General features: G+C 38.6%; 1 protein-coding gene across 1 annotated transcript; it reads left to right on the top strand.

Moving 5' to 3' along the window:
* Nucleotides 1-10,697: 10,697 nt before the first annotated feature.
* Nucleotides 10,698-24,125, top strand: TRPV3 (transient receptor potential cation channel subfamily V member 3). The gene is made up of 17 exons (XM_065646989.1): nucleotides 10,698-10,816; nucleotides 12,985-13,089; nucleotides 14,686-14,772; nucleotides 15,515-15,672; nucleotides 16,034-16,210; nucleotides 16,407-16,547; nucleotides 16,998-17,278; nucleotides 17,611-17,787; nucleotides 18,198-18,356; nucleotides 18,839-18,940; nucleotides 19,445-19,518; nucleotides 20,155-20,320; nucleotides 20,820-20,886; nucleotides 21,247-21,518; nucleotides 22,331-22,443; nucleotides 23,079-23,149; nucleotides 24,031-24,125. Exons 1-17 carry the CDS (start codon nucleotides 10,698-10,700, stop codon nucleotides 24,123-24,125), a joined length of 2,364 nt encoding a protein of 787 aa, XP_065503061.1.
* The last annotated feature ends 137 nt before the right edge of the window (nucleotides 24,126-24,262 follow it).

Here is a 24,262-nt window from a genome sequence, read left to right as displayed (position 1 = left end):
ATCCACGTACATTGAAATCCCAGATAAGCTGATGTTTAGAGCAACCCACTGTCAGCCAGTGTCTTGGCTATTTAGCACCATCTTGAAAGTTTTGGTGCATTAGAGAGAACCCTCTTGCAGCAAAGGATACTTCTTACAAGTCTTTCTTGCTCCATTAGGCAACAGACATGGATTTAGTAGAGCCTGGGAGGAAGAAGTCTTAATTGAAGCTGCCAGATGCAGCATAAATGTCTTGGTTCTTCTTGATGAGGTTATAGGGCTCTGAAGTGCTTTCCAGCACCACACCACACCGACTGGGATTACGTCTGACTCTGGAATAGTTTCCACAGAGAAAATAGGGACCCAGTTTCTCCTACATCACATAGGTAAACTGTACAAAGCACTTCAAAATACATGTTGAAGAGTACCCCGTTCCTCTGAGAAGGAGCATAAATCAACCAAATGACCTCATCAGACTTCTCTCTTTCTGGTGTGTTTGTGATACTGCGGCAGAGCTACATCACTATTAGTAACGCTTCCTGTTTCAAAAGCAGGCAATGAGTGGACAACAGAAGATGTGAACATTTACAGAATCACCGAGGTTTTCAGAATTCATCCAGAACAGTACTTCTCGGTCATTGTTACAATTTGCCTTTAAAATCAACATTTTACTCACCCAAGTGTTGATATGAAAGCTCCTGTACCTGGCATTGCCATGTCAGCTGGCTGCTCCACCACCAGCGAGAGCAATTACAGGAATTGGAAGGAAGTGTCCTACTCACTCGGCCAGTAAGAGCAGTTTTAAGCCATGTCACTAAGTCAAAGTCATTTGTTTCCAAGCTGACATAGCAGGTTTAGCCCAGACAATTTCTCTTATTCCAAAGGAGAATGTGGATAATTAACCACTCAGAGAAAAGGGATCGTGTCCTCAGTTGCTGCTCGTCAGAGTGGGGAAGCCAGGAGTGTTTAATTGGCATGGAGGAAGACATAAGGAAGATAATGTCTCTCATTTCCAGAAAGATATAGAAAAGTGGGGTTTAGGGCTGGAAATAGGTAGAGGGTTCTCAGGAGACTGATTTGCAAGGACAAATGGAAACAGCTCTTATCTAAGCACTGAATAAGAGAAAATGGAAGCATTGACAAAGAGAGGGGATGATTCGCATAATAAAAGAGGTTTTAATCAGAATAATGGGTTGGAATGGAGACAGGGAATATGTAACCTGAAAAGACGATCTTTCGGTGGGGCACACATGATGTGCCCAAAGAACTGCCTTCAGAAACACGGGAAGATTCTATTGGCCTTCATAAGCAAATCCAGTGCCACCCAGACTGCGGTAATGTGGGGCCTGCAGGTTTTAGCTTTCTTATTCTGGGGAACCAAAGTATCTGAGGGTTTATTTCAGCTGGTAGATATTCACCTTCAATTCTGCTTCACTTATTTCCAAGAAAGAGCTTGACAAAAAGTGGAAGGGGCCTGCAGGGACTTTATTTTGTTATAGTGAGCATTTTTTACAGGTCTAAGCAGATCTTTGAAAGGGGAAGAGGAAAGAACTATTCCTCGGATTTAGGTGGATGAGACAGATAAAAATCTTTTCCTTTTAAAAATGGAGATTTGATGTTCTTGAAATCAAATGACTGAACTATTAGTTCATCCTGGAATTATTATAACATTAAGGTTCCTCCCCAGTTTCGGTGATGACCCTCCAAAGACTACTTGAGTCTAATAGTGGCAGTACAGACTTGAGCAAAAAAATGTAGCATATAGGTGGGGCACGCTTTCTTCACGGCGTATTCCTTGAGGCATTTTCATATTACTTAATTCCCCTGTGCTGCTAAGCGTTACCAGAAACTATGCACCACAACTGAAGATTTACCCAGGGTACAAACTCATGCTGAAATAGTTGGGAGAACAACTCTGACCTAGTTGGGACTGTCAGGCTCAGAACAGCCAAGCAAAGTTTGTGCTTTGAAAGACCTCGATGAAGAGTTACATGTTGGTTCACGCAGGAGACATGGCACCCTCCTGCATGACTCTGAAGTGACAACCAATAGAAGTAAAAAGTGCCTATCTTGTGGTCTTAAAACTGGTTTTATTTTTTCCTCAAATAGAAGCCCCTAAAGGTTGCGTACCCACGTGAGCCTCCCCTGCTGATGATATGTAGCCTGTGAGCTGCAGCACCAGCCCACAGCGTATGCACGGAGGACAGGGGTGAGAAGTGCCCAACACCCTGCACGTTGATGGAGTGGCAACTGGCAAAGGGCTTTGTAGGTTGGCACTGTTACTTTTTGCCTTGAGAGTGGCAGGGAACACTAACAGCAGCACAGATACAGGAAAAGAGGGACAGAGTCATTCATCCTATTTCTTCTTATTATCTTGTGCTTAGGTAGTCCCCTGTAACTTTGCCAAGAGAACGGATAAGTATGACCTGAATTCAAATGCTGATGTCACTTACGTGAAGTGGATTTTTACTGCACTGATTTCAACTCTTTCATGGCTGAGCCAGCCCCTGCATAGGGAAGTGGCCACCGGTGCAGGAATTAGAGAGATTCAGGTGGAAGTGATCACACTATCAGGTGGAGAAGGAGTATAATAAGGGAGAAAGGGAGGTTGTTTTGGTTGGTTTGCAAGAGGGGAGTGAGTAGAAGCTGAGATATAAGATCAGGCTCATCGCTGTTCTTTTTTTTCCTCTTAGTGTATATATTAGAGTAGCCTCTGTGAGCTCTAGCTGTGGTTCAGCAGGGTGCTGCTATGCTAGGTGCTACTCAATTGCAGAATATAAGCGTTCATGTTCACAAACTTAGTCATAGAATGGAAGACAACAGCAGAGACAGACTGAGGAGGGTCATGGGCAGCATTACTCATGGTGATAGGCAGGAGTCTCAGGGCATCAGCACTGCAGGTATAGAAAGCTGCTTGAATTGGGTCCAGAAAATGTAGTTTGGAGGAATAGGAAATAATGAGGGTACATGGGCTATTGCGTAATTTTGACAGTCCCAACAATAAGGATGTTGCTTCAGCACACCAGGCTCATCTTCCTTTGTTGGTTTTTTTTTGTGGTGGTGGTGGTTGGTTTTTTTTCACCTGAGCACAAGGCTCCAGTAGTTCTTCCCTATCCTTTTGTGAATGGGACTGTTCTTTTATAGCAGGAGTCTCTGGCGAATAAAATCTCCAAGCATGTATGTTATGCAAATGTGCATAACAATATTGGTAAAGAGACTGAGTTGTCACTGCAGTCTGGACTGTACCAACTGGTAAGTGATATCCCAGTATTTTCCTGGAATCGTTTTCCTCAAGGGTGTGTCCTGTTGGGTGATGGTGAAACACTTACTGGCAAATTCATTTCTCTGTTGCTCAGTTGGACTCGACGATCCTGAGGGTCTCTTCCAACTGAAATGATTCTATGATTCTGTGGTATCTTATTCATCTTATCATACCTTACAGAACCACATCTTCATGTGGTTTTTCAACATAAATGATACTACTAGCATTAAATGCATATGCGTTCTTTTAAAACCATAGTTTTTGGGGGATATCTCGTGGATTCATCCCACAACATATTAACAACTCTGAATCCTTTTCCATAGAAGCAAAGAGAATTTAAATGCACTTTTTCCACAGTGAAAAATCATGAAAGACTCTTGCGAAGCAATTAAACACTATGCTCAGGGGAACTGGGCTGCTACTGGTAGTTGGCATGCACAGTGTTTTAATTCTTAAGCTGTGGATTATTTTTAAGGAGCTTGGGGAACGAAATACTGACAATAAGTAATTTACAGTTATCCTCACTGTTACCAGTTAATGTTAAAAATGTGGTTTAGACAATGGCTTTCCCCCATAGTGACTCCCTGTTGGAGTACTGAAAATCTTAGATTTAAATATAAAATCTGAATAACTTTTAATGCAAGTTTGACTGGGATCATGTCACGTGTCAGCAGAACAGCTCTGACTTGCTGATGTCAGATCTCCAAATCCATCCCATCTGGGGTTTCCTTCATCTTGTTCATTTTAGTTTCTAGTGAGTCTAGCACTTGCTAGAAAAACAAAATAATAATGCCAAATAGGGCTTCTCCTCCTTATTCATACTGTGCAGACTCTCCAAAGCTAATGTTTTCAAGTAATTTTTTGTAGGAGATGCATGCCCAGTTATTAATGTTCCTGACCTTTATGGCATCTCTGTTACTAACTGAAGCAGCTGGTAACTGCTGTAAAAGTCTGTAAAGTGGTCTGCAGAGCCACGATAGAGACTCTCGCAAAACCCTCCATGGCTTCTGAAAGCATGAGCCTTGTCAGAAATGTCAGGGTGGAGCAGGTCTGGGAACGTAAAGGTTAAGCAGGTTAATGATTAAAACTGTAAGAAAATGTTTGCACAGATGTGACTTACTGTAGTTCTGACTCTTAAGTCAGCCCTTAAAAATAGCTCAGTTCGGGCTCGCAACACCTATATGTAGCATGTGATGTTCTCATCTGTTTTCAAGAGATTAGCTAGAAAAGTCTGGGCTCGTGTTTCCTAAATCTGACAATTGCACAGGAAAAGCCACACTTGGCTTTAGTGAGGCAAGACTGTCCTCACTAGGGAACAAGAAGCTGTTAACACAGAGCAGGCAGGATGAAGTGTAATTCTCGTGCATGTGAACTGTTACAGCGCATACAATTTCCTACACATTTTCATAGGCAGGTTTGAAACAGGGCTCCAACTCTCTTGCTGTAGCTTGTCCCACTTTTTCTTTTTTGGTAACTGCCACATTATAAATAGACCACACGGCTAGGTCCTATATTCTGCTAAACTGCACAGATCTGGGTGCTTTCAAATATAGCTGTTTTCTGAGTTCAAAGTACTGCTTGCTGCCAAATTCATTTTCTCTGGAAAATAATTTTTAAGTGGTCTTTTACTGTGGTTGATGTGAGGGCCAAAGCAAGAGTCCTCAAATGCACCTTCACACAGATTTAATCAGACTTTGCCTGTTTTCACATTTCTATCCTCAGAGTGGCTTCAGGTAAACAGTCTCTCAGTGTTGAGAATGAAGCTGATGTTCTCCCAGGCAAGATTAAATGGCAGCATTCGGTTCTTATTCCAGATTGTTAGACCCAGCAGGTAAGAGACCATCAGAGCAGCTGACTCTAGATTTTAGCATATTAGCTTAGGCACAGTCATTTGATGCGATGTGAACAACCTTTCCTGGCACAGAGTTCGGAATGTATTGTCATAAATCTGTGTCAGGCAAAGCTGGATGTGTGCTCAGCACATCCAACCAAAAGTCTCCTCTCCTGCTGAATCAAACTGGCCTTGGCGCAGCCTGTTTCACCACGTTGCTCGTGGGAAGCTGATTCATTACCAGAAACGGTGTAGTGCTCTTGGTATTTCACACAGGAGATTTGAGGCAAACATAACACCTAGCAGTTCTGTTTTTAAAGATACCTACTTGATGAACTGGAGGAGTTTACCTGCAGTTTGTATATTTTAAAGCTGCATTCTTCAGGTTAAAATGTCTGCTTCTAGGCCTTTGTACCCTAAGATATTTTATGTTGTTATTTCAAAATTTTCTGTCTACCTCCTGAAAAATCCCCAAACTTGACTCTTTCTCCCCTTGTCTACAGCTAGAGAAAGATCAGTGTTTTGCTGGCCTGCAGATTTCCCCTTAAACTCCCATCTGTTAAGCAGGGAATGGAAAGACCAGCAGCTGTAAGTATATCTCTTAGGCCTCACTACAAGTTTTCAATATACTATTTATGGTGATAATGGAAAGACTCTAGTAGGAGAGCAGAACAACTTATGGTCACTCTTCTGGCATGTCCCAAAACAGAAGTGTGCATTAACCATTGCTCAATAGCTCAAAATTAGCAAAGCTGAAAAATGCAATTCCCTGTAGTTGGCAAAGCAAGAAGTAACACCAGTACTGGTTATGTGAAACACCCGTTTGTATTCTCCCAGACCCTAAGGGTACACATTCATCAAAAACTATTATAGCTAGGGAGAGATCTAAACACACCCACCGTGTTTTCACTGGCATTATTACTGTGAAAGGGTAAGATTTTTTAAGGCATTACTACCTTTTCAACGTAATTGCAAAAATTTTTGCTTTCTGGAGCTCTTAGCATGATCGTTTTCTCATTTTTTGCTTTGCGATTTCTGAATAGTTCTGTAATATATAATAAACTAAACATGACATAGAGGGATGTCATTTACAACCCAAATGCATGTGCATAACCATTTTCTTTTGAAAACAGTATGTAAACTGCAGAGCAGTGATCATTTTAGATATTCTACTGCTGCCATTAAGTCATCCTTGAGCGACTCGGCTTTAGTAATAATTCAGTATATAATTATTGCGTGTGTGTGTGTCATCCCACTTTGGCAGCTATGAAGTAAAGAGTGTGTTGTCTAGCGAGTTTCTCTCTGCTCCCTAATTTCAGATGTAGCAAACCCTGTGAGGCTGCTCTATGCCGGCACTGTACTTATCTCTGCTTTCCAACAGCCAAGCAAACTGGATGACTGAAGAAGGGTGGTTTTGCGTTTTTAGGATAGTTTTGAGCTTGAATATAGTTTTATTCATTTGACAGATTGACTTCTTTGGATATTGTCACAGCGTCAGCAGGTCCCTACTCTGAACTTCGTTTGTACAATTCGGAGCAGCCTGGTCTACACCAAAATGCAAGTTTCGTAAGCAGGGTAAGTTCTCTGGGAGCTTCTGTGGGTGTTTGGTGTAGGTGTGATGCTTTTGTAGAGAGTGAAATCTTCAAGAGACAAAGACTAAACCTACCCTTCAACTGGAAAATGCTTTCCTGTTGTGCTTGTTTCTGTTTTTCTAATTTATGAACCTGTCTTTCTCCGGAGCCATGCCACACTGACTCCCTGGGCGTTCAGAAGTGAAGAAAGATAGACCTAATTTCATTTGTATTTGTCAGCCTGATGCACTGTTACACTTCCTAATTTCTGTGCCAAGGGGATCCAAAATTTACTATCATACAAGCTAAAGTTAAATAATACATTCATCTTCCGTGAAAGTTTCAGTTACTGCAGTGACTGTTGAAAGTAAAACACCTAGCCTAGTAGAATAGCTTTTATTTCAACTCAGTAAAACTTTTTTATTTAATTTGGAGATGGGCAGGTAAATTATCTTTTCCTCAGGGAAAAACATTGCTTTTCACAGACTTTTTTAAAAGTTCTGTTAGGAAAAACCTTCATAGGAAAGAACAAATTTTTCATCAAGAAGAAAATGGCTTTTTGATAGTACCTGATGTCTACTAATGCCACTCAAAAGTTTAAAAATCTTACAGAAAGATGAAACTCTATCAAGTGTAACTTTCTGCTGATAGGATTCTATACCATAAATAATGCACAAAAGTAAAAATGAAATTGTATCATCTTTCCCCTCAGGGAGGGGATTTCTTTTTTAATAAGCTAGTAAGAATTAGGTTGTAGGTTCTGGAAAGCGTCGTGATCTGTGCTGTGGATGTTCGAAGGATTGTGTGAATGAAACAGCTCTTGGTAGTCACTTCCACCCCTCTGCCCCAAGGAAGAAGACCAGACCTTTTTTCCATGATATCACAGCTGAGTGTTTCTTTTGATTTGTAGGATTCTCTCTTGAGCCACTTTGTTTATACTGTTACTGAGCTACAGAGATAGAGATGGCTGTGATTTTTCTTGTTCTCAGATAAGCACGATGTGTGTCTGTGATACTGTGTAAAGTGCCACTTACTGTAGGAGTGGCAGAGTTCCATTCACTATTACAAATAAATGTCTTTCCTTATCCCCAGCACATTGGGTGTGAGATATTAAGTCCTCAGTGTCCTCAGAATCCCCTTCAAAGTAATTCTTAATACTATAAATCAGTGCAGTATTTTTGTCTCATTGTCCACTTCAAATAAGCCACTTCACTGTGGCCTGTAAGTAACAATTAACTAGATAATGGGAGCAGAAAATAGTTAGAACAAAAGCTGACACGCCATATCAGGTTACGTAAGCTACGCTACTTATGATTTGTCAGTCTTCAGACAGTTGCGCTATTTTTTTCTATATGCCATAGATTAGAGAAAATGATAGTGCCCTGGAAGATGATGATTAAACTAAGAAGACAGAGTAAGGGAAGAAGCTTCTAAGCATAAAAAAGCTCCATTAACTCTTATGAGATTTGCACTGATATGGTTAAAACAAGAAGTGAGCTCCATAGGCTGTATTGTCAAAAGCTCTAGCTTGGTTTTCATCTAAGCATGCAATTAATTGTGATTAAAAATGAGAAGCAGACGCTACCTCAGCACTGTGGCAAGGTACTTCTACTGTTGTGCCTGCAGTTATTTACTTGTGCAGACTCAGATCTCATTTTAAATAGTCTTTGTAGCTGGGACTACACAGTCAAATCTCTGTGCTTTTGAAAGCTGTAGTCCATGTATACAAAAGGGAATCTTTCCTCTTTTTCCTTCTCAAATTGTTTCCTTAAATCACTGATGGTTCGGCAGTCTTTCATTATCCAGTACAACTTCAGTGCTGTCTTTGACTATGTTCACATCTTGCTCAACGATGTAGCCTGCTTGCAAGTCACTGCTAAAATCTCTGTGGTGAAAACCGGCTGCACATGGGGCTTTGACTTGTTCCCTGCACAGATGGCTCACACAGAAACCTGTTGCCAGATCTGAGGAGCTCCAGCATTGCTCACAAATGAGAGGCTCTTCCCTGGGTCCGTTGTGTGCTTTAGAGATTTTAACCTTGGTCTTTATTTTGCCAGCTCTTCCTACCACTCCCTCTGACCTCCCCTCTTCACGCACATACCATCTGTTCCCCTCTCAATGTGCCAACTGCTTTTGCTGACACACTTTTTGAGCTATTAGTCTGTTTCCAAATATTCCTTTAAACTTACGTCTTTTGTGAAGCTATTTAGTGCCCTTCTCCATCTTATTCTAGTCCCCTTGCATTTGATTTATGTCAAGTATCACATTTGCCTCTTCCTCTGGATGGGAAATGTCTTTGTTCATAACCCGCTGTGTATTCTTAAAGCACTTGGGAAGAAGTAAATAGCAGAATTATTTATGAACTAAGCAAGACAACAGTCATTTGTTTTAGCTGTATTAAGATTAAATGTTTATCAGTGTATTCACTGACACAACATGTATCTGAACATTACATGAATTGCATTTCCAAAGGCATAGACAAAACCTTTTTTCCTACCTCAAATATGTAATAGTCAAGTTCAGTTATTTTCTACAGTTACTGCAGCGGAAGCTACAGTGTACTTTGTATGCAAATGTCTAAGTAAGCCATATTTGCCCTTTATAAATTATTTTTATGAAAGTCATGATACAAATTCTTAGGAAATGCATCCAAACTAGGCATATTTCTGAGTTGCATGAGTGCGAACATATCTACAAATGGTAGAAAACACAATAAAAAAATTATGTTAATGCGTGTTTTTAAGCCAGCCTTTTCAATATTTCCGACTTCTGTTCAATTTAGTGACAAGAAATTACAGCTGCGCTTGTGTTTGGGCCCTGTAAATTCTCAGTTCTTTGTACTTGAGATTGAAAATTTCCTGTACTTAAGCATTTGCTGTTCATGCATTAATAGACTTTCATTCAAATATCAATGTATTTGATATTCCTGTCTCCTCTCTTATACCAGGCTCATGTCTTTCAAACATGCTCCTTGATCTTTCTATATCTTGATATTCCCATAATGAAGAAATTCTGGTTCTAAGGCACATTGACAACACTGTGACAGGACTAGAAAGTTTGTGTCTACCTTTGTCACACTAAGTGGAGGTAGGAGAGGAAAAATGTGTATTTCATTTTGTTCAAACTTGCAGACAAGTGATTTTTATCATTTGTCCTTGGGTGTGGAGGGCACTCCCCTGATTTCCTTGGGAATGGGTCCATGACCTCATAAAACTTACTTTAAAATTCATTGAATGTAAAAATAGTATCCTAAATTCACCTTCTTGCTTTCAAATTATCCTTGGTGCGTAAAACGCTGCCCTTGGTATTATACTGAGAAATAGGAAGATAGTTATTCATTATTACTTACAGAATTCATGGTGTGGGTGTTTATAAACGGATAACGTGCATTAAGATCCTTTTGTGTCATGTGGTGGTGATTGTTCCCATCCAGAAGAGGCATATTTTTTTTCTTTTTCCCCGAAGAAATGTTGAGAAGTGTCACCAGGATACAAAAGTCCTTGATGTTATCCATGTGTTTGTTGCTCTGCTGATGCCATGAAAAGTTTTGGGGCTTTTTCTCTGCTCACATCTGGAACCTTCCTTCACACATTCTATCTGTTGCACAGATTTTCCTGGAATTAACCACTTTTCTGAAGTTATCTTGGATGAGAGGAGACTACTTAGATTAACTGTAAATATGCACAGACTTTAGGGCTACTTATAAAGTCATTGTGCTTTTTTTGTTTCTCTAATTAACATATACTGTCACTGTGATTGACAGACTCCCTTCAGTTTAATTTAGGCGCATGCTTTAACTTATGGTTCTTCTGGATTTATGGTATCACTATTAATGGCACTTTTTTAGAATGTAATTTAATCAGTCCTGAATATAACTCTCCGACCTTGATGCATAAAATGGTGTGTACGTGCTTAATACCTGAAAAATGAAAAACTTTGAAAAAATACCAAAATTTGTGTGCCTACATGTGAAGAGACTGCAAATAGGCAATTTGGTTGCTATACTTCACGTGAACAGGACTTAAGTAACTGTGCATCTGTCTACTGCAGAAATATGATTAAAGATCACAGCGAAGTTGTTCCACTAATGGGCAAGAAAACAAATCCGTCTGGTCTTCCTCCTTCAAACCAGCAAGAGAAAAAGCCAACTGAAAGCACTCCCACGAAGAAAAGGTAAGACTCTAGCTCATTCATAATTTATGCTAGAGAATTAATACAAGGATTAGGGTTTGTGTTTAATATAATTGGGGAAATATAAGCAGTAATTCATCCCTGATACTGTGCTATTGAAGTCAACTAAGCAGAGTGAGGATGAATTTTCATTCCTAAACTTTTCACTCTGTTGCTAATTACTAGCTATTACGGCAATTTTTGAAACTCTGAAGGCCTAGGCAATTGTGGCTGTTCTGACATCTATAATTCTTAATAATCAGAGGAATCACTTTCCGCAGAAAAGGTGTCATTAGTTATTAGAGACCCACTGCCTGGGTGGCCTAATTAGTCCTTCTGTCACTAAATTCAAGAAGAGAAGCAATTTGGTTGCATAAGGGGGAGCTGAGGTGTCTGAACAGCTCACAATACACCTAATTCTTCAAGAAAGGGCAATTTGGTGGGAGATTGAGTAGTTATAACAAATACTGGCAAATGTTATCCTGGCCCTCAATTACATAAGCTCATATCTCACATTCAGTTTTGTGGCTTCACTAACAGTAACCTTGGGGTTTTTCCCACCTCTCAGCCCAGAGCTTGGGGTGTGGCTGACAACATCCTTGTAATGTAAAGAACGAAGATCACGTGAATTTTAATGCAGAGGTCTAACATGTTCTATTAATTATATGTTTCTGTCCTGCTGTATTTCTGTTGCTTCAAAAAGCTTCCTTCTGCTGTGCCACTGAGCAGCAAGTGCACTTCCAGGGGTGGCATTTCTCACTTGACAACTTGTATCAGCAATATGCACTTTCTCAAAAGACAGCAACTTCCCCTTCTTGAAGGTCCTGGTATTTGGGTGGACTAACAGCATGTAATTAAGTACAGGAAAACCAACAGACAGGGTGGGAGGGGTGCTGCCAACGCTGTCAGAGCCTGATTATGTTTGTGGGCAGCACTCCTGAGCGTGCACCATGGCCACGTAAGCACTGGGGTATTTGTTGGCAACTGTCCACCTGCTTTGCACGGTGGCTTTTGGTTTTTTTCTTCCTGTGGTATCCCCAGATAACCCACATGCTGGGATAGATGAGGTATGTCAGCCTTCAAAACAGGGTCCACTTCATAGCTGCTGGGCATCTCTTGGATGTCAAAATTTTCAGTATGAACACACTGTTGCTGAGCCAAGGACAGGTGATAGGGTCCAGCAAAGCCCAGAGTGTGGCACTTCAGCCTTTCTGGAGCTTCACTGTGGTCTCCAACAGCTGTTTGCCTGTTGGGACAGCTCCTGCACATCATGGTCAGGAAATGCAAAAAAGCAAGATGAACCCATGTTTCAAACTGGAGACATTTTCCAGGTGACTAGTGGAACACTTTAGAAATGGAAGACAGTTTCTGAACAATAGGACATGTGGGTGTCACTACATCCACCACTGAAACTCCTCTGTCTTTGGTGAAATGTAGCAATGTTTTAATGAGATCTTGTAATACCAAGCCATTGATTTTTGCCTCTCAACTCTGCAGTCTTTTAAAGGGCGAAATCTTCCTGTTCTTCTCATGTTCACTTCTCTCTTTTTTCAAATTTATTTTCCCTATAACTAGTAATTATTTATAGAGAAAATAAGTAGTTAAATGTTACACACTGATTGGCCAGTTACACATTCAGTCTTGGATGGTGGAAATGCCTGATGTTGCTGAATGTGTGACCTTTCAAACTTTCTGACTTAAAAATTATCAGTGCTGATGCATTTGAAATTATCTGTCCTGATGGCTCCTGGCTGGAGAAATAGGGATTAGAATGCAGTAGATTAAAAAGCAAATGCATATGTGTGTGCAGGCACATATGGTATGGCTGTTCAGTAAATGCCTGTTGTTGCATTTAGATATTTGCACAGAAGTTGGGTGCAAGGCTGCTGGGGTAGCTGCTTTGACATGTCGGGATCCGATGCTGTTATCTTTAAAATTATCTCGGGATCTTTTGCCAATCTGCCAGCGTGGAAGTGCTGGGCACAGTGTTGGAGGTTGGGATTTCCTCAGGGGAAAGTACATAAGCCTCCCTTCCAGCATCCTGTTAGACATAATGCCAGAAAATATAAATTGACAACCTTGTTCTAGGCATGTACGTGTAGCACTTTGCTTATTTTATGGCTGAGCTTGCTTTTTTAACTAATATTTTTTAAATGCGCTGTGTTCAACAGTTCACACTTTTTTCTGGAGATTGATGGGTTTGAAAGCAATGCATCTCCAAACAATACGTCTCCTCCTGTGTTTTCAAAACCAATGGATTCAAATATTCGTCCATGGTAAGTTACAGATGCATATTCAATAGTATTACTGCGTATTTTCTTTTCAGCAGCTCCTTTTTTACTTCTCCTTAGACTTCAGAGCTAAAATTTCACACGGCTTTCCTTAGTTTTGGGTCACTTCAAAGACAGAACTCCACTGGAGGTCAGTTGTTGCTAGATGACTTATCTTTATCTACTGCTGTCATTTACACTGAATGAATCGGGCCTCGGGTTTGAATAAATTCAAATCCAGGACTGTCTTTTTTTATCTTGGCCTCTGATATGTTAGGGCAAACTCCACACAACTATTTGTGTATTTTCTACTGCTTGACTACCACAGCTTAATTTAGCAAACCCTGTTCCCAGCTGTGTGCTGACATACTCCCTCTATTGCTCACTAACAATCAAACATCATGAAGATGCCGAGTCTGAAATATTTAAACACAGCCATTTATGCGAATGAATAGAGAAAAATTGAGTGGGAAGAATGCAATTAATTTTTAAAAATGCGTGGGATACTAACAGCCAATAATTATGAATAAGGGAAATATGCATCAAATCTAACGTAAGCCCAGAATGACTGAATGTTTTTGTGTCTGAAGGATGTCTGGTCAGCTTTTTGGAATTAGCTGACAGTCTTATTTTGGTTTTAGAGGAGAGAGATCCAAATCTCTCCCTCTCACTCAGGCACAGATCTGCACAAGACACATACGCTTTGTCACCAAATTCCTCACAGTTTTCTGCAGAGAAGTGATGGACTGAATAAGAATGGACTCTGAGCTACCAGCTTCATTTCAAAGGGAAGGGATTATCTGCAGAGCAATGCAGAATCCTTGCATTACTGTCCATATATCAATTTCATCAATAACTAATAGTTCATGCTCTCTAGCTTATTAGCCTGAGGCAGTTCATCAAATCTGAAACTTACAGAAAACAAAAATAAAAGTAAGAAAAATTATAATAAATTAATTTTTAAGTCAGATATGTTTTTAGGAATGTCAGGAAGTCATATGCAGCAATTACAAAGTGCCTTTGAAGTCCTTTAAATTTAGGGCCCGGTCCTCTATTTCTTTTAGCTGAAGTTTCATTCAAGTCAGCTGCAAAATGCTCTTGAGTTGCCTACAGTGTACTGGGTAGTAAATCTTTAGGTAAATCACTTTCTTTCTGTGCTTGCAACCCATCCATGGTTACCGATTTAGCATTTGTTTTGTGGCAGATGACAAATTATACATATGAAAAGAAAGAATGTGAGCTTAAAGCATTCAGGATGATACATAAAAGGTAGTGATCATTAAAAAAAAAAAAGGGGGGGGAAAAAAACTTCCCATGGTTTCAGGATCTGTAATGAAATAACATTGTAAAATGCAAAACTAGTTGCTTTCCTAATCATTTAAAAAATATCATAAAATCCTGTGGGTCTCTTGTTTTTACCACTCACTGTAAAATACCCAGGGGAGATGAAATGATAGAATTAAAATGAACAATGTCAAATTAGACTGATTTCAGCTCTGCTGTAGATACTGCTTCCTAGTGTTGACTGATTCTTCATGCAATTTTCCAAAATGTCTTCCAGTATCTTCCTGTCTTAGCACTTTGCGTTTCTATTTTCTGTAGTGCATCTGGCAATGGGGAAGATATGGATTCCCCACAGTCTCTTCAGGATGATGTGACTGAATACAGCCCTAATGTAGACAGTTGTTGGTGAGTGGAGATATCAAGTCTATTTTCAATGGATTAAATCTATGATAGGGTAGATATTACCTATTTTGCCTGCCATGTTTTAGAAATAAGGTCTTATGTGTGCATGCATTTCTGATTTTTTCAATAATTAAATTTTGAAATAGACAACTCTAACCTCTGTGTTTCTCAAATCTCATATTTAGTGTGAGGATTCTTCATATATAATGTCTGTTTCCTAGATGACAACACAGGACCTAAACACCATGCACAACTAGGCATGAGCTAGGAGTATTTTTGATTGAGGGGAAAATACTAAATCATACTTATTCCAGAATAATGTATGATCAGGAAAATTGTGTAAGAAGATGAGAGGTTAAAAATTCTCTTCTGCTGTGAGTGGGGTGGGTGCAGCTGGAGTGCAGCATCAGATAACTTTAGGCATTGAAATCAGTGAGTTGTGGACAGATCAGAGAAGTAGGGAGGTATTCCTTAGCCTTTGTTTTAGAAAAATGGGTAAACTGGAAAAAAATGCAAAACAAAGGACTTGAAAAACGTACATTTTTATTATAAAAACCCTCTCGATAGCCACTTATCTGCAAATAAGCAATCTGCAGAAACATTCTGAGATTCATGCCAAAATACATATAGAAGGGGGCAAGTGTATCTGGCAGGGGGCAAGTAATTGTATTTTTTTTTTCCTCTTATGTAATAAAATAAAACATAGCAAACTGAATCAACAATTTCATTATTTCTTATAATTCAGTGCTAACATATCTCAAGGACCTGAGCAGACTCGTGCCCGGAAGAAGTTGAAAAGATACATATTTCGGGCAGTGTCTGAGGGGAATATAGAAGAATTGCAGTGTCTGCTCGCAGAGCTGAAGGAACGAGCAAACGCGTGTACAAATATGACTGTGCCGGGTAAGCTGTGGAGTTACCTGGGGGAAGATTGTTCTGGCAGCATGTGTGTAGTCTGAAACTGGGAAATATCTTTGTGCAAAGAGTTTTGGGTCTATCTGGAGTTGCTGTGGCAGTGGGGTGTCCAAAAAAGAAACCAGATACATTGGCTGCTTTATTAATTAGCACCACATCTCTGAATGTATTACCTTGCCAAGTATATGTAGCTCAAATATAAAGTGAACAGGATGGAGTAATTGTTTGGCAAATAATTAATGTTCATGTATATCCCTCAGGTTCCACCCCTCATAAACAAAAGATTAGAGTTATTTTCCATCCACTTTAATAAATAATGATGATCTAATCTCAAAAATCACTCTTGTAGATTATCTGATGAAAAAATTCACAGCTTTAGACACTGGCAAAACTTGTCTGATGAAAGCTCTGCTGAACATCAACCAAAACACAAATGATATAGTGAATATGCTACTATCCTTCGCAGAAGAAAACGGTATTTCGGAGAGATTTATCAACGCAGCATACACAGAAGAGGCATATAAAGGTATTGCCACCTGATACTAATTTCAGGTATATGGTTAAATATAGCACCCATAAAAGTAATGTTTTCTTCAAACATTGTAATGATGGTTTAAATTCCTAAAACAACTTTTGTTCATTATCACTGGTGCTATCCATTGTGAAACATCATGACTGTTTTGTGTATAAGACATTCAATGCTAAATACTTGTCTGTTTCAGGCCAGACAGCTCTAAATATTGCCATTGAAAGGAGACAATATGAGATAACTCAGAGCCTTATAGAAAAAGGAGCTGATGTCAATGCTCACGCCCAGGGTATTTTCTTTAATCCCAAACATAAGCATGAAGGTTTTTATTTCGGTAAGTGGAAATGCGATCTCTCTGGAAAAGGTAGGAAGGAATACCCAAACAATTCAGACAGTATGAAAGACAGGCAAGTGTGAATCATTTACTGGGGCTAAACCTAGATTAGGTAACTTGTATCATAGGATATAAAAGTGGCATAGTGCCTTTTGTAAAAGTAACTTGCTGGAATGCAGTGTATTATAAGCACTCAGAAGTAATTGTAACACATTTACCAAAATAATGTAAATGCTGAATGGCAAATAAAGTGCAACAAGTCTGATTCTGAACACTTTCTCCAAATGTTTTAATGCAAATTAAGATTTTATAAAACAAGAACTAAATTCAATACAATCAATATGTAAATGTGCTTTCATATATTAAGATGTGTAACACAGCCACTGTTTTATAATATGATTTGAATGCTTGTGATAAAACCTGAATACGTTACGTTTTATAATTTTGTAGGTGAAACTGCATTGGCGTTAGCTGCATGTACCAATCAACCAGACATAATTCAGCTGTTAATGGACAATACCAGGACTAATATTTCTTCTCAGGATTCCAGAGGAAACAATATCCTCCATGCATTAGTTACTGTGGCAGAGGACTTAAAAACCCAGAATGACTTTGTAATCAGAATGTACGAGATGATTTTGTTGAAAAGTAAAGACAAAAATTTGGAAACAATGAAGAATAAGGAAGGTTTGACACCACTACAATTAGCTGCAAAAACTGGGAAATTAGAGGTGGGTATCATTTCAGTAACATCTAAGAGAAATTAAATCTGAGTTAAGGCCCAATTATGTACTCAGATGTTAGTATGCTGTCGTGTGGTTTTCCATGCTGGTTATGCTATAATTTTGTTCAAAATACAAGCAAATATTTTTATTGCAATGTTGCTTCTACCCTTCAAGGTTTCCCTCACTGCTCACTGAATAACAGAATTATAAATACATTGAATTTCAGTACTGTAGCAAGTGTAATAGTTAAAAAGTAGGGGGGTTGGCAAGTGTGTACATGCTTTCTCCTTTCCCTTGAAGAATGCATCTGCTTACAAATGGTTCTGTTAATGTTCTAGATTCTGAAATACATCCTGAGCAGAGAGATAAGAGATAAGCCTAATAGGAGCCTGTCAAGAAAATTCACAGACTGGGCTTATGGTCCCGTTCAATCTTCTCTTTACGATCTGACAGAACTAGATACCACTGCAGACAATTCAGTATTGGAAATTATCGTCTATAATACAAATATTGGTGTAAGTTGCCTCTTTCTATTTTTTTTCTAGCAGTACACTCACTTCAGATGTGTTAGCCTATACATTTGACTGAATTACTTGTAAAACAGTAATACTTGGAAAAACAGTAATACTTCCATAAAAGTTCTGTAGGAAGCAAGACCAGAAGCTCATGTTACAGTTTTAGCTCAATCATAATTTACCAGAGTATGGCAGGTTAGCCCAGCATGAGTCAGATAATTGTCCCATTGTATCTTGTCGGGTTGGGGTCTGACACATATGATGTGTTGGGGTCTGAGCATTGATGTGTTTCTAGATCAGCAAGGACAGATACTGAATACAATACAGAAAATAAATGCCTGGAATGACTTCAGTTTCCTTATAGGTGGCAAATTCAAATATTTTTTTCTTCTCTTCCTCCTCACCCCCAGAACCGTCATGAAATGCTGACTTTGGAGCCTCTGAACTCACTCCTGCGAATGAAATGGAAGAAGTTTGCACGACACATGTTTTTTATATCATGTTGTTTTTATTTCCTGTACAATGTAACACTGACATTAGTTTCCTACCACAGGCCTAATGAAAATAAAGTGAGTCCAGCAACTTTGGCAAATTTTACTGCTTTAAAATGCAATAGTATTGCCTGAGTTGTATTTAAAATGCTAAACCAAAAGCATATATAAGAATATCTGGCTGTAGTGAGATCAGGTTCTCCCACATCAGGTCTTCATATCTGAAAAGTGGTAATAGAGGAGATAATTGCATTTACATTTTGTGAAAAGTGACCCAAAATACAAATACATATTATGAAGACAGGTAGTTAAATTTCTAAAAGTGTGAAGAGAGAGTTTTGGTTTGTTTTGGGTTTTTTTAATTTTAAGAAAGAAACTTCTGCTATTTCATATGTATGTGTTAGGGGGCCAGTTCTATAAATCCACCATGAAGAAAAATCTCTGTGAAAGGGGAGAAATTGGGTACCCAGAGAGCTACATACGCGAGGCTTCCTGTTAACTTTGCCCTTTACCTTTCAGGCGTGTGGAGCTCAGTCTTTCTTTTTGGACCTGTCTTGCAGGCTCCACCTTATCCCCTGGCTCTGACGCGTGGTGTGGGATGGCTGCAGTTATCAGGACAGGTGATGGTTATGTTAGGAGCAATATTTTTAGCCATAAAAGAGGTGAGTCTTTTTAATAGCAAAACCATGACAAAATAGCTAAAGAAGTGCCCTAGATTTATGAATACACTGACGATGATGTTAGAAATATGTTTGGACTATCTTTACATGTGTAATGTCTAAAAGTCTTTGGCACAATATGTCACTTACTCAGAATTACTAGGAATATATATTTGAATATAACTGTACTGTTCTGTGAAACAAATATGAAGGTTTTTTCCTTTCAAATTCTCAAGATGGAGATTTTATATTTGTATAACATCCATGTGGTCAAATTACTGGCTTTAAAGACGCTGTTGAATTAGAACTTGTAATGGGGAAAAACCCTAGGGTATAATTTTTACCATATGCTATAAGTAATTAAAACCAGTAACTAACTGTTAAATTGCACCAGAGATGGCAGAAATTTAAACTTTGAGCTTACAGCCCTATAGAAAGATTTTGAAAAATCAGTTTTGAGGCCTGTTTTCTCTTACTCCTGTTTCTGTATTTTCCGTATCTGCACAGAGTGTAGCCATCTTTCTGCTCAGGCCCTCAGACCTGCATTCAATTCTCTCTGATGCATGGTTCCACTTTGCATTGTAAGTCTGTCATGCATGTATTTTATACTGTATATAAAATGCTTCTTTATCTCATGGTTTCAGAGAATGTACTCCTGTAGCAGATGCTCATATCAGTTTTTAGAGGGATGGGTGTAATCTTGCATGCAGCTTTTCTGCAACACACATTAATGGTTGCATGGGTCAGTAACGATACTGGGGGTTGATGTGGACAGACTAGAATTTTTTTCCGAAGTACAGTAGTATCTTTAGCTTATCTTTGCAGCTGTATAGAGAGAAATGTGTTTAAGAAACCTGGTTAATAAAGCAGATCCAGTTTCACACTCCTGTTGACTCCTTCAGGAAGGAAAAATACATCTTCAAGATACAATTAAGAATTCTTAATGTCTTTGTCAGCAAAATCTGCATTGACCAGCTGTTTTGGGGAGAACAGTTCATTTAAAGTAGCTTTAATAAACGTAATGCTAATGTTAATATACTACTTGTACTTATCTATTTTATTGTGAAACTATAATGGTAACATTCATGGGGGGAAAAGAATGCAATATGAGTTTAGAATTGGGATGCAAAGAAGTCTTGTTTTCATATTTTTCCATGATGTTGTTGGTTTTGTGCTAGTAATGCCCTTTTTACATACATGTGTTTATTTTTTAACAGTTTTATACAAGCTTTGCTTGTGATCTTCTCTGTCTTTTTGTACTTGTTTTCCTACAAAGAACACCTCGTGTGTCTTGTTTTGGCAATGGCCCTGGGATGGGCTAATATGCTTTATTTCACCAGAGGCTTCCAGTCCATGGGCATTTACAGTGTTATGATTCAAAAGGCAAGTTCGTTTTGTTTTGCTTATCTGCCTTATTATATGATACAATCCAAATCAAGCATATTCAGCAATTTAGATGTCTTTTATAGCTCATAGTGAAATTTCCTATTTTCAGTTTATACGTATTATTTCAGCAGAATACACTATATAACTTCAATGGCAGAAACTAGTTTATATCTTAAAAATAACATTTTATTATATTAAATATGTAAGTAACTTATGTTTTCTCAGGTAATGTAATTCTGCTATTTAATTGCATTGTATGCTATAATGCCCATATTGTACTGAGTTAGTCGCCCTTGGAAGTACACAAAACAGCAGGCTCTTAGTCATGAGAGAAAAAATCAGAACTAAATCTTTGTTGGGTTTCTCACTGATACTACAACCAGTTTGCTTAATGAAAGTTATCCGATACTTTAGCGTGTACCACACCTGCAGAATTCATAAGCATAAAACTAGTTCTCAGTTTTCATTTCTGATAAATATTTAATTTAATTTTTAGGTCATTCTGCAAGATGTGATAAAATTTTTAGTTGTCTATATCGTGTTTTTGCTGGGATTTGGCGTAGGTAAATATCACGGGAAAAAAGCACTGATGCTCTGTGTGAGTAGAAGTTTTAGCATTATTATGAATAAGAACCCTATTGTCATGCTGAGAGCTCATGTTGGGATTTCTTCTGGATATTAAAAAGCCAAGTTTAGAGATCTAAACTGTCTAGAGACTATCTGAACAGATAAGTAATTTGTCTCTTTCTCAATTGCCTGCAATTTCATCTGGACATGGGCTCTTTCTGCTTCCTGGTCATCTGTCATCTGCCTGCTGGTTTTGTTGCTGGGCAGCTCTAGCTCATTTTGAATTCTTTAGGATAAAATGCCATGTATACATAAAGCATTATCGTGATTAAAATTTTCTTCTGCTTTCTTCTTAGCTCTTGCTGCACTGATTGACACTTGCCAAAATGGCAGCGAATGCCATTCCAACAGCAGCCTAGGACCTGTTCTGATGGATCTTTTCAAGCTCACCCTAGGACTGGGTGATCTGGAGATCCAACAAAATTCCAAGTATCCTGTACTATTTCTTCTGCTCCTTATAACTTACGTTGTGTTGACTTTTGTTCTTCTCTTGAACATGCTGATTGCGTTAATGGGAGAAACAGTGGAAGATATTTCTAAAGAGAGTGAGCACATCTGGAAACTTCAGGTTTGTTTGTGAGTTAGTTTGCTTAGTGAAGTATAAATGTATTGGCTGAGATCTTTTGAGTTGTGCGTATGGTAACTTGTCACACTGACAGCAGTGGTTAGGTACTAACAATGATAACCCCATTTCTATATGTGTACAAAGAATAGAAATAGGTAGTTTTAGTATTAGGTTATCCTACTAACTTCAGAATTAACAACTATCTTTAAGGTAATCTTATGGCTCAGATTTTCTGCCTCATGCACTCTCGTGTACCTTTGTGACTGTCATTCCCCTCGATATGTCACCAGGAAGGTGTGTTTCATTATCTGCCCAGAAATCCATAACACAGCATGCTCGGCTGTTCCATCCCTTGAGCCTGAGTGATGCATGAGTTCATTCCAATTTCTCACATCTTCTCCAAGCCTGGTCTTTACCAAGGCTAGACAGCTCGGAGTCCCAAGCCATCATCAAGAACACAGTCATAATTAGGACTGGAGTTGATTTCTGTGGCAGGCAGCATCCCACTGCAGGTTCTGCGTATCCCTGTGGCAGGGCGGTGCATGAAGGTGTTAGCATTAAACCCTTAACACCGAATTTAGAGAGAGATTTCTTGATTCTTGTCTGAGTGTTCCTTCTGTGGTGGGGCTAACTAGAGAAAGCTGTGGGCTCCCTACCTGCACACACCAAATAATGAGTGTTGGAATCGGTGTTGGTTATGGATGGTGGATGGAGGCAGGACATGCTACAGTGAAATACGCAAACTAGATATGCTATGGAATCAGACAATTTTGAATATATTTAACCATACTCGTGTTACTATTTATTGTTAATAGAGAGCAAGAACTATTTTGGAATTTGAAAAATTCTTACCAAAATGTCTGAGGAAAAAATTCCAACTGGGAGAACGGTGCAAAGTGGCTGAAAATGACACCAGGGTGTGTTTAAGGTAAAGCAAAGGTACAATACTGTGCTGTCAGTTCTGCTCTGTATGTTTCTTCAAGGATATTTCTCCTCAAAGGCCTCTTTAAAATATTTCTACATCCCTACAAATTATATTAAGTGTACAAAAATCCAGTTATTTCTTTTCACTTGTAACCAATTGTTTTTGAAAAAGGAAAATTTATAGGGTTTGTTATGTAGACAATTTTTGGTAAGAAAACATGTTTTCAACTTCATATGTTTTTAATGTACAAATATTAAGTCTGCTTGCAGTAAATGTCACTTTGTTATAATCTTTTTTGAATGTTAGCTTAAAAGTAATTACATTTAAATTGATTGCTAATTGATGATTCCTACATTAAAGAAAATATTACTATGCTGTTTTATGAAAAATACTTAAAAATTTAAGGTGAGTTTCAAGACTCTACTCATAATATGTGAAATTACAAAGTAGTCTTAGTATTATTCTAATCTTCATATAGTACATAACACTGCAAAAGACATTCAGCCTTTTAGCAAAGAAGGTGTTGATAGTGAGGCATGACAATGCCAAGAAGGAATAAAGAAATAACAGGGGAAGTGCAGCTATGTAGCTGGGAGATGATGCATGCTAATAACACTATTTATATACGATATAAACAGGATTAATGAAGTGAAATGGACAGAGTGGAAAACACATGTTTCATTTATTAATGAAGATCCAGGGCCAACAGGTACTGCAGAATTTTATGACACCATATTTGTGAAATTGTGGGTTTTTTTCTTATAAATGCTTTGATATAGTTTTATACCTTTAAAAATATAAACTCTCATGATCCGGATATTCAACCACACTTTACTGCTAGGGAAACTCATGGCTAATATTGTAGGGGTGTTACATTGTTTTTACAGATTTGGAGAGAGGGTTGGTTACAAACTCTGATTATTTACACCTTGGCACCAAGACATATTGGTTTTACCTTTATTTTTCTCTAAGCAGTTACACTTGATCTAAGTTTTACATTCTGCTATGGCATTTGAATGATGTTAGGCCAGACAACTTTTTAAGAGACAGAAAACATTATTGTCCAGAAGTTGTCATAAAGTACATTTAGTCTTTGAATAGTTACATCTAGAATTGCAAAATTTGGCAAGAAATCGGACCGATTCTCCCTGCCAGCGTTATAGTCTGCTGGTTTTAACCCTAGAACATTCACACTTATGTTTCGCGATATATATCAGATGACAAGCTGCCCCTTGTGAATGTTGACTAGGAAATTCAAGATCCCCATCTGGTGACGGTGTTGGAAGCGTAGCAGAAACATGAGCAGAGTTTGAGGTGTCAGAGTTAACGACGGGGGCATTCCAGGACCTGGGAGCCTTGTTCTGAAGTTTGTTCTTGAGTCAATTAGCATTTATATTGCTTAGCAGAATGATCTCAGTAATAGTGAAAAGAGGCAGACAGAAAAATTTCTGTATAAGATATGGTAGTAAACTGACAACTTGCTGCTTACATAAATGCATGTTTTTAAACAAAAAATAGACGTGCAAAAATTCGATCTTCCATATACAGTTTCTACCATATCCTGTTTGTTTATAATGCATTTTTTTGCAGATCCAAGCAAAGTTCAAGATAATTCAAGGACTAATAGCAAAAATACCCTGAATACATTTGAAGAAACGGATGATTTGCCTGAAACTTCTGTTTAGTTGTACTGTGTTTGAAATGCGGTCATTCTGAAGGTTAAAAGCATCAGCAGGGGATGCTGAAAGCTTTGTTGATATTTTGGACAGCTGTAACCAGCTGGAACACAAACTTTCAGTGACGTGGTCTGATTACTTCAACC

This window comes from Caloenas nicobarica, chromosome 17, assembly GCF_036013445.1.
Source record: "Caloenas nicobarica isolate bCalNic1 chromosome 17, bCalNic1.hap1, whole genome shotgun sequence".
Lineage (NCBI taxonomy): Eukaryota > Metazoa > Chordata > Aves > Columbiformes > Columbidae > Caloenas > Caloenas nicobarica.
This window is presented reverse-complemented; position numbering and strand designations above follow the sequence as displayed.